Source organism: Fragaria vesca, linkage group LG6 (assembly GCF_000184155.1).
Source record: "Fragaria vesca subsp. vesca linkage group LG6, FraVesHawaii_1.0, whole genome shotgun sequence".
NCBI lineage: Eukaryota > Viridiplantae > Streptophyta > Magnoliopsida > Rosales > Rosaceae > Fragaria > Fragaria vesca.
The window spans coordinates 5,707,068-5,722,559 of record NC_020496.1 but is presented as its reverse complement, the minus strand read 5'-3'; the positions used below and the strand labels follow the sequence as shown (position 1 = coordinate 5,722,559).

The window sequence follows — 15,492 nt, the reverse complement described above, 5'->3', positions numbered from 1 at the left end:
TTTTTTTTTTTTTTTTTTAGGTCTGCTATTGACATTTGATAGACTCTACTCTGATCATTCAGTACTCAGTTTTTGGTTCAATAATGACGGTTGGAGGAATGATTGGTGCACTAGTAAATGGGAAGATAACCGATCTCATTGGTCGTAGAGGTGTAAGTTTTTGCATTACCCTTTTATAACTGGGGCTGCTGGAGATTGTTACATAAAAAAAATCTGAAACTTTTTTGCTCTTTCATTTCATGTTTTTCGAGCAGACAATGTGGCTATCTGAAGCATTCAATGCTGCAGGATGGCTCACCATATCATTTGCACAGGTTTTTTTTCTCTCTTTCTCATCTCCAACTACAACGATATTCATATTTATGTTTCAAGCAAAAGAGAAAATGTTTGGTGCAACCAGTAGCTGAGTTAAATACTTTGTGCAGAATGCTTGGTGGCTTGATTTAGGACGGTTGTCAGTGGGATTCGGCGTTGGAATAATTTGCTATGTGGTAATGAAAACTCTGCATGCAGTATATTCTGTTTTCTAAGTTTTTTATTATCATTTTGTGACATCTATAGAACACATGACATTAAACAAAATGTTACTCATAAACAGGTACCTGTATACATAGCAGAAATAACACCCAAGGATCTTAGAGGAAGATTTACTTCAGCTACTCAGGTATTATCATAGTTACAATCATTGAAATAATAGATGACATTGATGATTTGACAACTTGTTATCTGTGCTTCCCATCTTACTTGCCCTGTCTCTAATTTCTTGCCGAATTTTCAAGTGCACAGTTGATGCTTAGTTGTGGCTTAGCACTAGCCTTTTTCCTTGGAAATGTCATAACCTGGCGGACCTTGGCGATTATTGGTAAATCGTCATTTTTTCCTACCATGAGGTAATTAATTCTTTGATTAAGAATTGGATCCAGTAGTAAATACTAGTTATTTTTGTTTCAGGTGCTATTCCATCTCTTCTACACATTATAGGTCTATTTTTCATCCCAGAGTCTCCAAGGTGGCTGGTGAGTCCAATTCAATAGTCCCTCACATATTTTATATTGAATAGTTGGTGGGTGAAATGTCAGCTACAATACTCAAGTAGATTGATACGGTACTTTTATGCAGGCCAAAATGGGTAGGCACAAGGAATTTGAAGCAGCTCTTCAGCGTTTGAGAGGAAAGAATGCCGACATATCTCAAGAAGCAGCTGATATCATGGTAACATTCCCTCATTCTGACTTCAGCTTCTTGTGAAAAATCTACTGTTTGGTAGTCATGAAATAAGACAAGGCTCTTCCATTCTTGCAGGATTATACAGATATGTTTCAGCAACACTCAGAAAAATTCCTAGACCTGTTCGAAAAGAGATATGCTTACTCACTCATTGTAAGTGCCTCAAGGAAATAATAGATACACTTGCATGCATTTCAATTCTCTTTTCATGATCTGGACACATGAATGTGCTTACTGCTTAGATTGGAATTGGACTCATGTCACTGCAACAATTTGGGGGTGCCTATGCAGTAGCATATTACGCAAGTTCTATATTTGTTGATGCAGGTAAACCAAAAGCTCTCTATGTTGATCTTATACTCTAGTAAAGCAACATAATATATGATACTTATTCATTTTCTTTCAGGTTTTCCAAGTAGCATTGGGACTATATCATTGGCTCTCATTGGGGTAAATATATAAGTTTTACAGCTGCAAATGGATAGAGTAGTGTTTGATGCATCATATCTGAAGACTCAAAACATTTGGACATGTTCTTTCACAGATTCCTGGTGTTGCATTGAGTGTGCTATTAACAGACAAAGTTGGAAGACGACCACTTCTTATGGTGAAGACGAAATCCTAACTATATGGTGTTGAATATGCATATAAGTTCCTGGTGAATTGAACAAATGTTTGCAGGTTTCTGCTGGCGGATTGTGCTTTAGTTCCCTTCTTGTTGGTTTGGCATTCTTATTTCAGGTCTTACCTCAAACTGTCTTTGATATTCTTCTGTTCTCCTTGTGGTTTGCTTGGTAAGTAACTGAGCACACTCTGAGCTTGGCATGCAGGACATCAATTTCTGGAAAGAGCTCACTCCCATTTTGGTGTACATCGGCTTATTGGTAAGTACATTCTAGCCAAATGGTAAGAATTCCCTCTCTTTTCCTGTTCTGTGACTTCTGTCACGCTTGAACCAAGTCCGAAATGGTAACATTTCAAGACTTCAAGATATCATCAACGTACTTTGCCTGAAGCTTTACCAATGACAATCTATAACAGACTGCATTCTTAATTTCTCAGGGTCAGTGTCTATCATATTCAGCTGGCATAGCAGGATTACCCTGGGTTATTATGTCTGAGGTGAGCTTTGTGCACTTCAACTGATGTCTTTCAAAAATTTTCCTAACAGAGTTGGGAATCATTTCAATTTCAGATATTCCCCATAAATGTTAAAGGTACAGCAGGAAGCCTGTTGAGTTTGGTGAAGTGGTCTTGTGCTTGGATAGTGACATACACCTTCAATTTCATGATGGAATGGAACTCAGAAGGTATGTCGTTTTCATTCTTCATACCTTTCCCTCTTTCTGTCACACAAGAGACTGTTAATAATCTGTGTCATTAATACTGTGCTACTTCAGGAACATTTTTCTTCTTCTCAGCCGTCTCCGGGTTAATGGTTCTGTTCGTAGCAAAGCTAGTGCCAGAGACCAAGGGTCGCACCCTAGAAGAAATACAAGCATCAATGGCTCATTTCCCCCGACTATAAGATGAAATACGTCTCCATTCCATCCTTGTCTGTACACAGGAGATGGCTATGCTGCCTATGCATGATAGAATGGCAATATTTCTATCACTTTTTTTGCTACTTTATTGTATCATAATGATACAAAAGAAAGTTATACTCTTGCGATTATGGAACACATTCCAGTATCATGGTTTTGCACCACACCCTAGTTCCATAGTTGGGTTGCTAACTTATTTTTTTCGATTACTAGTTGGGTTGCTAACTTGCTTATATTGCTTCTTTTGTGGCTAACAAATTAGGAACCAATGTTTCCCAGGAACCAAAACATTGGTGTACTGACAACTGTTCAGCCAATACAAGAACAGTGAAAGCCATAAACTTTGTTGCTGTTAAAAAGCCATGAACTTGGCACATCTTCATGTTTATAAAGTACCAACTTCGTATATATGCAACTAAGTTGTCCTACTCAGATGTTAAGTTTCAACATCCAAGATCAAGCACCCAGAACACTTGTTATTAACACCGCTATACAATACTGTGAAATTGAACGTAATGATGGGTGCAACTGTAAGTCAATGTGCACATCCATGTGTTTCTCGTTCTAGACCAATGCTTGAAGTCTCGTTCTTCTTATCCGTCTCCTTTTGGTTTTTTTACGACTTCCTCATTGTCTTGTTTTCTAAAGAAAGTAAGAGAGGGGAAGAAACCATGGAGGAAAGGCTACTGTCAGGGTCAAAGTCCAACATCAATGGAGCTTCAGGTGATTCCAGTGACGTCATCAACCTAAGTGGGTCTTCCTCGGCCACCCCTGTTGTGGTTCTGAGCACATTGGTGGCTCTCTCTGGTGCCTTTGGCTATGGCTGTGCTGTAAGTTCATCTCATAGTCTCATTCATATGATATAAAGTTGTAAACATCTTTCTCATACCCTCTTTTGTTCAAGCATTGGACTTAAGAAGAGTACACAATGACATTGTTTTGTAGATAGGATATTCATCAGCTGCTGAATCAGGAATCATGGAAGACTTGGGCCTTACTGTTGCAGCAGTGAGTAGTACTTAAATTTCAATCTTTTTTGTTCTAATTTTATCTTATTGGCATTTGGTAGACTTCATTCTGATCATACAGTACTCAGTTTTTGGTTCAATAATGACAATTGGAGGAATGATTGGTGCACTGGTGAATGGGAAGATAACCGATCTTATTGGTCGCAGGGGTGTAAGTCATTCCATTACTGTATACAACTGGGGCTGCTAAAGACTTTTAAATCATTAAATCTGAAAGTTTCTTGCTTTTTTCCCTATGTGTTTAACAAGCAGACAATGTGGCTTTCTGAAACATTTTGTGCTGCAGGATGGCTAACCATAGCATTTGCACAGGCCTCTTTTCTTTCCATCTCCAAAGGGATGTTCAAATTTTTGTTTTAGTGAAAAAATATTGATTTAGGTTTCTTTTCTTTCCATCTCATAGAAACAGCTTGGAATAGATTGATTTAGATTTCTCACAAATAAGCCTTGAGTTCAAACTTCTGGATACATTGTAGACCTATATGGCCAGCTTCTAGTTTGTACTTGAAGATAAAAAGAAATCTGCAATATGGTGCATTGGAACATATTGTGGTAACAGTTTAAAAACCGTTGCAGGTTCCAAGAGATACTAAGAATGTTGAAGTATAGATTGTCAATGATTGCTACAGAACAAGTCAAGAACAAAAACAATTTCCAACTTTGTTCTTGGCTTCTTTTAGTTTTTTCCCATTTCTTGGTTCAAGACTTCAATCAGTAGCTGAGTTGACTACTTGATGCAGAATGCTTGGTGGCTTGATTTAGGACGGTTGTCTGTGGGATTCGGTGTTGGTATAATTTGCTACGTGGTAATGAGAAGTTTGCGGTATATTCTGCTTTCTAAGTTTTTCTAATCATTGTATTCATCTATAGAATGCATAAGAATCAAAATCTTATTGATAAACAGGTACCTATATACATAGCAGAAATAACACCCAGGGATCTTAGAGGAGCATTTACTTCAGCTACTCAGGTATTATCATAATTAAGATAGTAAATATGAAATGATGTTGATGAACTGCCAACTTATTCTCTTTGCTTTCCCATCTTACTTACCCTCTCTCTGATTTCATGCCTAATTTTCAAGTGCGCAGTTGATGTGTAGTTGCGGCTTAGCACTAGCCTTTTTCCTTGGAAATGTTATAATCTGGCGCACCTTGGCGGTTATTGGTAATTTATCCTACCGTGAATAAATTTGTTCTTTGATTAAAAGCTGAATCCAGTAGTTAATACTTGTCATCTTTTTTCTCAGGTGCTATTCCATCACTAGTACACATTAGGCTTATTTTTCATTCCAGAGTCTCCAAGGTGGCTGGTGAGTCCATTCAATTGTCCATCACAAATTTTTTTAGTTTGAAATATTTTGATGGTGAAATTTCAATAACAATGCTCAAGTAGATTGATACAGTACTTTTCTGTAGGCAAAAGTTGGTAGGCACAAGGACTTTGAAGCGTCTGAGAGGAAAGCATGCCGACATATCTCAAGAAGCAGCTGAAATCATGGTAACCTTTCCTCTTTCTGACTTCTGCTCATTGTGAAAAATCTTCTGTTTGGTAGTCATGAAATAAGACGATGCTTTTCCATTCGTGCAGGATTATACTGAAATGTTTCAGCAGCACAAGGAAAAAGTCCTAGACTTGTTCCAAAAGAGATATGCTTACTCACTCATATAGTAAGCTGCCTGAACAAATATAAATATACAAGTGTTACCATTTCTCTTTTCAAGTTTTCATGTGAATTTTATGGAAACTAAGGTAACTCCTGAGATTAACGATTCTCTAATGCAAGAAGTATCGATGGAGGAGGTCAAGGCTGCAGTGTTTGATCTGGGGGGGCCTTAAAGATCTGGGGCCAGATGGTTTCGGGCTCCTTCTATCAGGCTCACTGGGAGATTGTAAAGGAGATAATTTTTTTGGCAACTTCCCAAACCTCGACAAATGCTAAGATGTCTCATCATTTCAACTGTACTTACTTGGCTCTTATTCCTAAAGTTGACAATCCGGAGGTGGCTTGTGCTCTGCAACTTTGGATATAAGATTCTGACAAAAATCATCTCCAATAGATTGAAGATGTTTATGTCGGACCTAATCACAGAGAACTAATCTGCCTTTGTCTCTGGTCGTCAGATCCAAGACAATATCCTGGTGGCGCATGAATGTTTTCACAAGCTTAAGATGCTAAGAGCGGGCTCGGATGGGGAACTAGCACTCAAGTTAGACATGAACAAGGCTTATGACAGGGTTGACTAGCATTTTCTTGAAAAGGTTCTCTTGAAAATGGGGTTTCAGCGAAATTGGGTTAGGATTGTTATGGATTGTGCCTCCTCAGTTTCTATGGCTCTGATCATCAATGGCTCCCCAGGGAAGAGATTTCAACATACTAGAGGGTTACGTCAAGGGGATCCTCTCTCTCCCTTCTTGTTCCTATTCATCAATGATGTGCTTTCCTCCATGATCAACAAGATGTGTGATTAGAATCTCCTTGATGCAGTTAGAATAACGGAGAATGGTCCCCTAGTTAGTCATATGTTCTTTGCGGATGATTCTTTCTTCTTAAAGGCCTCTCTGTATAACTGCGAAGCTCTCTCTGATGCGCTTCACCTCTACTACACGGTTTCAGGTCAATCTATAAATTTGAATAAATCTTCTTTTTATTTCAGTCCTAATACAAGACATGAGATAGTGCTTCTTTTGAGCTTAATCCTGAATATGAAGGCTGTGGATGATCCAGGGTTGTATTTAGGTCTCCCAACATTGTGGGGGCGTTCTAAGGTGGCTGCGCTCAAGTATGTCAAGGAGAAGATCAACAAAAGAATTGTGGGTTGGAATTCTTCTTCTCTTAATCAAGCTGGGAAAGAAATTATGATTAAGGCAGTAGCTTTCGCAGTGCCGGCCTACCCTATGATGGTGTTCAAGTTCCCAAATTCAATATGCAATCAGATTTCTTCTTCGCTATCCAAATTTTGGTGGGGTAATTCTGACTCATCAGGGGGTGCATTGGAAGAAATGGGAGGCCATGGGCTGTGAGAAGGATGTGGGAGGCATGGGGTTCAGAAACTTGATGGATTTCAACATTGCCTTATTAGCTAAACAGTGTTGGCGTCTTCATGCAGCGCCAGGGGCGTTATGGGCCAGAGTTCTGAAAAGTTTGTATTTCCCCAACTGTGAAATGTTACAGGCAACAAGAGGGAGCTCTCCTTCGTGGGCATGGTCTAGCTTACTAGAGGGACTCACCCTTCTCCAAAAATGGCTCCTCTGGCAGATTGGTTTGGGGATTAATGTGGACCTTTGGAAGGATAGTTGGATTTCTAGGCTGCCATCTTTGAACCTTCGCCCTTTCGACTTGCATCCTGAGATTTTTACTCCGGTAGCTGCAATTATCAACAGAGCTTCTGATTCTTGGGACTTTGCTGCAATTGGTACTCTATCCCTATGGAGGCTAGACATGCTGTCATTGCTTCTCAGTTTGGCTCAGCTTCAGATCAGGACAAACAAGAATGGGCTCACTCTTCATCGGGTGAATACTCGGTCAAATCTGGTTATGCGGTTCAAATTGCTCCAATGAGGTTAGCTACAAGCTCAAATCCTAATCAGTCCCACTCGGTCCCTAGTAGAGTTTGGTAATGAATTTGGAAAGTTAAAACTTTACCAAAAATCAGACATTTTCTCTGGAGAGCTGTGTCGAACTTCTTGGCAACAAATGAGAAGAGAGTCTATAGACATTTGGCTACAAACCCATTGTGCCCTCTTTGTGATGCTGAACCGGAAACAATTGAGCATTGCCTTCTGTTGTGCCCTCTGGCCAGGCAGGTTTGGTGTGCTCATCCTATCTCTTATTTTGTAGATTCTCGAGCTATTGCTTCTCTGGATAGATGGATTGATGGTGTCTTTTTGGCTAAGGCTGACCACTGTGACTTTGATGCTGATTTCAAAACAACTGTGTCCTTCCTTTTGTGGAATATCTGGGAGGCAAGATGTAATCTGGTCTTCAACAAGACTGGTTTTGATCATGTTCAAACGGCCTCAACTGCTTTTCGCTTGGCTCAAGAATTTCTGCTCATTCCTCAGAACCTTTACAAGTCTTTGGCTCCTCAGAACTTGAATTCTGATGGAGCGGTTCACTTTTGGGTCAAGCCGAAAATGGGAATGATTAAGATCAACACAGATGCTGCTTGGAATAAGGATTCGGCAGAGTGTGGTCTTGCGGCTGTTGCTCGAAATTCTTTGGGGAATATTGTTGGTGGAATGCATAACCAAGGCTCTGCAATCTCTGTTATGGCTGCTGAGGCTTTAGCTATCAAGCTTGGTCTTAGCTTAGCCTCTTCTCTCTCTCTCTTTCTTCTTTTCAGTTGGAATCGGATTCTTTAGTCCTCATTTCAACTCTTTTAAATCCTTTATCTACTGTTGATTAGACAGCTGCTCGTTCGATAGCTTGGATCCAGAAAAGTTTATCTAGTTTTCAACAGGTTAACTAGCGTTGGGCTAGTAGGAAGGCAAATGAGGCTGTTGATTGGGTGGCTTCTCTTGCGCTGCGCAGGGTGTGTCCTGAGGATTGGTTCTCCAATCCTCCCTCCTCCCTAATGCGTATTCTTCTCTTTGACGCTGTGTCTCCTCCTTAGTTTTGTGTGCTTTTAGGTGTTGTGTTGCCCCTCTTTCGTTTGTTTGGAAGATTTGGGCTTGCTTTTTTTGCCTGGCTTCTTTGGGTTTTATTGTATTATTCTCTTCTACAAAAAAAAAAAAAAAAAAGAAGTTTTCATGATCTGGATGCGTGAATATGCTTAGGTTGGAGTTGGGCTCTTGTCTCTGTGATAGGTGCATAATTATACATTATTTGTATCAAAATCCTCTATATTTTCTTTGTTTAATCGGTGTATTTTCTAGTTATTTACTTTGTTTATTTGTTTTCTAGGTGTTCTGAAGCAAATAAGAAGAAAAGAAGGAAAAGAGGGAGTGGAAGACGAAATTCAGAAATCTGCCTTTGAAAGTCAGCCAACTACGACGAAGCACTAAGGGAAGCTCGAGAAGAACCAGATGATGAGTCTTATATCAACGGAAAGCTACGGATGTCAGCTTTCCATAGCATTTTACGGTTCATGAATATCATTTTCCTAGAAGAAGTTATGTCCAATTTAGTACCATAAGGTCAATCTGCGCGCGAATCTGACTCTTGATGAGAATTTGTGTTTTGAGGCCCAAATCACACCGGGAGGCCCATAGACGAGTTTGTACTTCATTATCCAACTTATTATCTCGATGTGAAGCTAATTATGAAGAGTTAAATGAGTTGGCACACTTACATTGGTCCTACAGATGTACACCAATCAAAATGTCTAAGGAAACCTAAATCAAGAAGGATTGGTTGAAAGAAGCAATATAAAAGCCTATGCTATCATTCTTGACGGCTTCCTCTTCTTCTTCTCCGCTCCTCCTCCCATTCTTCTATTTTTGTTATAATGTCTATTTAGTTTCTCTTAGTTAGGGGCTGCTTGAAGCCCTAGACATGAACAACATGATTATTTGAGTTTTGGTTTTAGTTTCATTTAATCCAAGATGAGATTTGGTTTACTATTATTGCATTGACGAATTCTTTTCTTGTATGCTTTGAGTGCACGCTTAGTATACATGTTAGGGTTCTATAGCCTTGATAGTTTGATGCCAGTGTCAATATCGGACTCCTCAAACTATCTAGAGAAGCAATTGTTAGTTTTCGCTAGCATGTAAACTAAATCCTAGGTTTAGCAAGGCGCTAAGTTTATTGCGATGTCTTGTGATGTCTCAAATCCTTTTAGAACTTAAGGATCTCTGCATGTTTAATCTAATAAGCGTATTTTTAGATTGCATTGCTTGAGAATAGTTTAGGTGCAGAGCACTTCCTGCCTAGCGTACGAAGTAAGAAAGGGTAATAGGTTGTGTTTCAAGCGTACCGAACCAACCTGAGCATCTTCATCTAGATTAATTGAACTATAACCGAACAAATTGTCTTGCGTGTGATTGTCGGGGTGGATTGCATCTTCCCTAGCTAGTTTTATCTCATTGTTTCCCAAAACCAAAACCAAAATCAGTTTTCGTCACTATTCTGTCCTCCGTTTTTCAGTATTTATTTGACATAGTAAACGAACTTCGATTCATCTGAATTTTTGTGTGTGAGTCCTTCTGTGTGTCTAGTTCGAGTCTGTAAATTCTTGTATTTTTCCGACTTGTTTAGGTTAGTCAACTAATTAGGTTTTCGACTGCTGTTCGCTAGGATCAGTAGTCACTTTTGTGACATCTTTTGAGTAGTTGGATTCATTTAGTCCTCTGCGGGAATGACCCTTATTTATCAATACTATAAACGATGATCTAGTAGTGAATAGGGAAAATAAATTGGTTTAGAAATAACGGATCACACTGCAACCATTTGTGGGTGCCAATGCAGTATCTTATTATGCAAGCTCTATATTTGTAGATGCAGGTAAATTAAAAGCTCTCTAAGTTTGGTCATAATCTTATACTCAAAATGTAATGTAACAGAACTAGAAGATAATATCCTTTTTACTTTTAGGTAACTTAAAAGCATTTGGCTCAAACAGTTATTGCTATGTAATATTTTTAACAAATCATAAACTGACATGTAGATAAAAAAAGGAGAGAAAACATAGGTTTCTCTTTAGCAATCCCTGGCAAGGTTGATAAATTAATCAATTTCGTTTAGCAATTTTAGGATTTAGCAATTTATTGAAAATTCTTGTATGCACGACGTGTATTTACATGACACAATCTTAACCGTTCATAATAATTCATATGTTTGACCACCATGTTTTTATATTATTTCCTCTAATCATGACCATTCATGTATGTATGTGAAGATACACGTTGTGTATTGAAGATACTCTCTTAACTAGGCATTCTGCTGGAGTTCCTATTTATCCTAAAAGTTAACAATTTATTATTATTTTTGAATTAAGCATTCTGCTGGAGATGCTCATTAGTTGGCAATTGGGCGTCTTTAATAGCCTCGTCAGGTTTGTTTTCTTCTTTTCAATTGATTTGGTACAAATGTCTTGTCTGATTCTGGTTTTCACATAGACTAAATACTCAACATTTAGGTCTTGCCCCTTCCCAGCCTGCATTATTCCTAGGTCGGGAACCACATGGTGATACTTACCCGGACATGCCCGATCTTGGTCTATGGTAACCGCACTATTGCTCCCTTCTACAAGTTTCCAAAGTTTCTGTTTAAAACATCTCTTAGGTGAGGATTTGATCAATAATCTCACAAACCCGTTAATGCCTCTTAACTGTCACTCAGTGGTAGCCCCCCTTAAAGTTTGGACTCAAGACATGGGTTAAACGGGCGTCTCGCCTTGGTTTATCTTGGTGGAATCATACTCAAGTAACAAGGTGTTAACTCTGCATTATGGGTGATCAAGCCACTTGTTTTCTGTTAGAGAAGATCACTATTATTCTGTTAACCTCGGTCATCAGTAGGGTTGCCATTTCTTTTCAAACAGCTTAAACAATAGGGCTGCCATCACATGAACGTCCTGCAAACTCAGCAACTATCTTAAATCAAATTTTGTTTAGCTTACTCTTCCCAGATCCATATGACGCAAATACTAGAAAAAGAAAGAGATGAGGTAGATCGATACAGAATATGAAAGATGTGGAGCCCATCGATTCAAGGGGACGACAGCAACAACGGCTCCTTCACCACACCCCACTTGCTCCTCCACCCACCGGCGGCGCAGAATACGTACTCCTTCCACATGACCGTCGATTTCGGCACCGTCGCCGGCCGACCCACGAACCCCAAGGTGGTCGTGAAGGGAAAGAGGTGATGGTTGAAGGCGGCGATGCGGCAGGCGACGATCTGACTGGTTGAAGGCGACGAGAAGTTTGGTGAAGGTGCAGCGTGAGAATGAGGCTTACATAAGGGCAACTCCAACAGTGGAACTATAATTGGTCTTGGTCTTAAAATAAGACTTTTCATCTCCAACAACACATTTATCGTGGCTTTGGTCTTGGATTTATAGGACTTGGTCCTAATTTAAGTCATATATTTGATGGTTTTCCAAGACTAAGACCCAAACAGTGCATTCGGCCCGCATCAATTCAACTGGCCCAGGAAACAGACGGACTGACGTGCTGGAAAGGAAAGGAGAGACACGCGCGCGCCTTTCTTCTTGGCGCGCATGGACGCACTTCTCCTTGAATGGGAGATGACGTAGCATGTGGAGCTGCATTTCCTAGTGGATTTTATGGTTTTCCAACAATACTTTTCCTAACGGCCCCGATTTGTTACAATTTGGGAATCAATGGTTAATTTTGTATCTTTTCCAAATCATCCAATGGTGAGAATATTAATTAAAAGATATGGCTCTATTAAATACATCCTGAAGAATGCCAATTTTACTTGAAAAAATTAACAAAAAGTACTAGAAATATCAGTAAAAATACATAGACCCGTAGGAACAGTTTTTTGAATAAACTTCATTAAATGATAAGAATAATTTAATATATTATGATAAAAATAAAAATGATTAAATTTCCTTTATTTAAAGGGAAAATACCCATTTGGTCAAAAATAGCAAAAGTAAATCTCATTCCAATGAAAATCATATCCTTGTGCCCATTCCAATTATTCTTAAGAAAAAGACGTTATTACCCTATATCCCTGTGTAACTAAACCCACTCAAATCTCATCTCTTTCTCCATCTCTCTTATCTCGATTTGGTTCTCTCTCTCTCTCTCTCTCCACCATCATCGCCCGCCGTTCTCATTCTCATATTCCAAAGCCTCACAGCTGCCGCCGCCACAGGCAATGATCACCACAGCCTCGCCGTCATCCTCCTCTGCTAGAGCCGCCACGTCAGTAACAACAACAACAAACATCAATCGGCATCGTCGACGTCGTCCGTCGTCAGCGTTCTCGATTGTCAACCTTATCACCATAAAACCGTTGTGGATGAACGTAGCTTTTCATCTCTTCAAGCCCGAGTGCGATCGGATCGGATCGTCGGTGGTGAGGGTTTTGACCGGAGATGAGCACCCAACCGATATGGTTTTAGATCTACGAGTAAGAGTTTTAACCTCATCTGGTTTTAACCTTCTCAAAACACATAGAGCAATCAAAATCTCATTCACATCACTGAAGTTCATGCATAAAACAAGAGTGTGGAGATATAAACACGGTTTAGGCAGCATTGGTGGAGAGGAACCAACAGCCAAATACTTTAAGAAGTATTTACGAATCTCAAGAATTTGAATGCGAGGTAGTTGAACAAAAAACTTGACTAAATTGCTAGAACTGCTGGAAGCCTCTCTTTGATCAATATCCTCTTTCAAAGCAATATAAACAACCTTGATTGTGATAGATGAGCAAATGGTTTAGTCTATGTTTAGGTTATAACTTGCCGAAGTAGTGAAATTTGTATTGGATCTATACTTTGTTTGTATGTGTTTTGAATGATTATTGGGGGTCATTAAAAGTTACTGGGAATTAATAATTTTTTTTAAGGTTTCTTTTTTTGTTGGAAATCACCTTCTACTTATTCTTCTTCCTATCTTCTTTGTTCTTCTGTGTTTTTATTGATTATTGGGGTCAGTAACCTGATTATTGGGTGTCAGTAACTGATTATTGGGGATCAGTAACTAAGTTATTGGGGGTAGGAACCCGATTATTAGGGGTCAATAACTGATAATTGGGGGTCATTAACCAAGTTATTGGGTCAGTAACCCGATTATTAGGGGCCAGTAACTGATTATTAAGGGTCAGTAACTAAGTTATTAAGGGTAGTAACCCGATTATTGGGGGTCAGTAACTGTTTATTGAGAGTCAGTAACCAAGTTATTAGGGGTCAGTAACCGAGTCACCGATGACCGGAATTCGGCGACCGGGGAAATCCGGCAACCGGGTGACCGGAGTCCGGCGGCGGGTGACCGGGGTCTGGCGGCGGTGACCTGAGTCCAGTGAGATTCTGGTCAAGTATTCTCTCTCTTTCATTTTCTCTCTCTACGTATGTTTAAGGGTGATGGCAAAATAGTCTTAAAATAATATGATTTGTTAATACTTTAGTAAAAATTTGTGTATTTAGGCATAAAAAATGTTACCTTATATTGAAATGAGCTCATGAAAAAGATTGTCATTGGAATGGAGAATGAGTGGTTTAAATTAGTACTAAATGAGCATTTTCCTTTATTTAATAGGGTAATGCTATTAACACACCCTATGTATTTTTTTATCCACACATTTTAAATTTATTTACAAACTTGTCACTTGTATTTGTTTCATGATTAACTATCATCATACATAATTGACTGTCATCATAGATGATGTGTGTTAATAGCAAAAATGAGTGTGTTAATAACACCACCCTATTTAATAATGTTAACCTATTATTTAATATAATATTCATGAACTTTGTACTCAAAACTTATTTAATCAAGTAAAGTGAATATAAGACCACAAAATAAGACTCACTGTTGGAGATGAGAAAATGAGTCTTATATGAATAGTGCAATAAAAGGTCTTATAATGGATATAAGACTCAATTATAGGACTATGGTTGGAGTTGCCCTAAACCCCTCAATTTTGGTGTGTCTATGTAAGCAGGTGGTGGAGGGTTTTTTTGACTCTATAGTCCATTAAAAATTTAGTCCTGGGTTGTTCCCAAACACAGGATATGTGGGCTTAGACTATGTAAGATAGTCCAATCCCCACTAGTTCCATGTAACAAACATACGCGCATTATATGAAACACATGCAAACACATTGGGACTATATCAATGTGTCTCATTGGGGTAAATATGTAAGTTTCACAGCTGCAAATTTCTGAGTAGTGTTGCATTTAGCGTGCTTTTAACAGACAAAGTTGGAAGACGACCACTTCTTATGGTGGTAACACTATCCTCACTATAGGTTTCGGCTAGTGGAATGTGCATAGTGCCCTTGTTATGGGTTTAGCATTTTTATTTCAGGTTTTACCTCAAGGTGTCTTTGATATTCTTCTGTTTACCTTGTTGTTTGCTTCATAAGAAACTGAGTGTATTCTGAGCCTGGCAAGACATCAATTTCTGGAAGAGAAAATTTTAAAAACAATACATGAAGTATGTTCCACTGATAATTAAGGTTATTGAATTTCCGAAACTATCACATAAGTACATGAACTATAAAGGAAAAATTTCAGTTTACTACCATGAACTTTAGGTCTAAAATCAGTCTGATACCTCATCTTTTTTTTTAATCAGTTTCATACCTAAACTTTCAAAATGACATCAATCTCGACCAAAATGACTAAAATAGCCCTGGTTAATCTTTGAATTAAATTCAGTTTACCCCAATGAAGTTTGGGAGTAACTTCATGTTAATCCCTATACTTTCAATTTCATCAGTTTACCCCTCAAACTTTTGAATTTTCCTTAAGCGTGACCAAATGTCCTATATTCTGTCCAAATCGGATGTTAACTGCTGATAATTTTAACCTTAACTGTGAGGCCAGTATCTAGAATTTGGGCAAATCGGACCTTATATGTCCAAATCGGACCTTAACTGCTGATAATTAAAGGTCAATTCAAACGGAATATGAGAATTTGGGCACGACAGACAGAAATTGAAGAGTTCAAGGGGTAAAAGTGTAGGGACTAACATGAAGTCACCCCCAAACCACAAGGGGGTAAACTGAATTTAATTCTTAATCTTTTTATTCTCTCTCTCTCTC

At 38.8% G+C, this 15,492-nt stretch overlaps 2 protein-coding genes across 2 annotated transcripts in view; both read left to right on the top strand.

Annotated features, from left to right (window-relative positions):
* LOC101307911 (sugar transporter ERD6-like) overlaps nucleotides 1-3,102 on the top strand; it is a 3,504-nt gene extending 402 nt beyond the window's left edge. Inside the window, 17 exon segments of the mRNA XM_004304986.1 lie at nucleotides 63-152; nucleotides 255-314; nucleotides 426-491; nucleotides 599-664; nucleotides 787-862; nucleotides 952-1,016; nucleotides 1,120-1,212; nucleotides 1,303-1,380; nucleotides 1,470-1,554; nucleotides 1,634-1,677; nucleotides 1,772-1,834; nucleotides 1,909-1,968; nucleotides 2,058-2,111; nucleotides 2,290-2,349; nucleotides 2,423-2,537; nucleotides 2,628-2,827; nucleotides 3,034-3,102. Coding sequence (XP_004305034.1) covers nucleotides 63-152; nucleotides 255-314; nucleotides 426-491; nucleotides 599-664; nucleotides 787-862; nucleotides 952-1,016; nucleotides 1,120-1,212; nucleotides 1,303-1,380; nucleotides 1,470-1,554; nucleotides 1,634-1,677; nucleotides 1,772-1,834; nucleotides 1,909-1,968; nucleotides 2,058-2,111; nucleotides 2,290-2,349; nucleotides 2,423-2,537; nucleotides 2,628-2,827; nucleotides 3,034-3,102 — 1,344 coding nt within the window.
* A 340-nt stretch (nucleotides 3,103-3,442) lies between these two features.
* The window catches only part of LOC101307612, a 23,092-nt gene continuing 11,042 nt past the window's right edge, over nucleotides 3,443-15,492 (top strand). Inside the window, exons 1-12 of the mRNA XM_004304985.1 lie at nucleotides 3,443-3,601; nucleotides 3,717-3,779; nucleotides 3,861-3,950; nucleotides 4,540-4,605; nucleotides 4,704-4,769; nucleotides 5,095-5,111; nucleotides 5,218-5,299; nucleotides 5,390-5,469; nucleotides 6,457-6,703; nucleotides 6,786-7,342; nucleotides 7,456-8,102; nucleotides 8,706-8,780. Of these exons, the coding sequence (XP_004305033.1) occupies nucleotides 3,443-3,601; nucleotides 3,717-3,779; nucleotides 3,861-3,950; nucleotides 4,540-4,605; nucleotides 4,704-4,769; nucleotides 5,095-5,111; nucleotides 5,218-5,299; nucleotides 5,390-5,469; nucleotides 6,457-6,703; nucleotides 6,786-7,342; nucleotides 7,456-8,102; nucleotides 8,706-8,780 (2,149 nt within the window). The remainder of the gene's footprint in view (nucleotides 3,602-3,716; nucleotides 3,780-3,860; nucleotides 3,951-4,539; nucleotides 4,606-4,703; nucleotides 4,770-5,094; nucleotides 5,112-5,217; nucleotides 5,300-5,389; nucleotides 5,470-6,456; nucleotides 6,704-6,785; nucleotides 7,343-7,455; nucleotides 8,103-8,705; nucleotides 8,781-15,492) is intronic.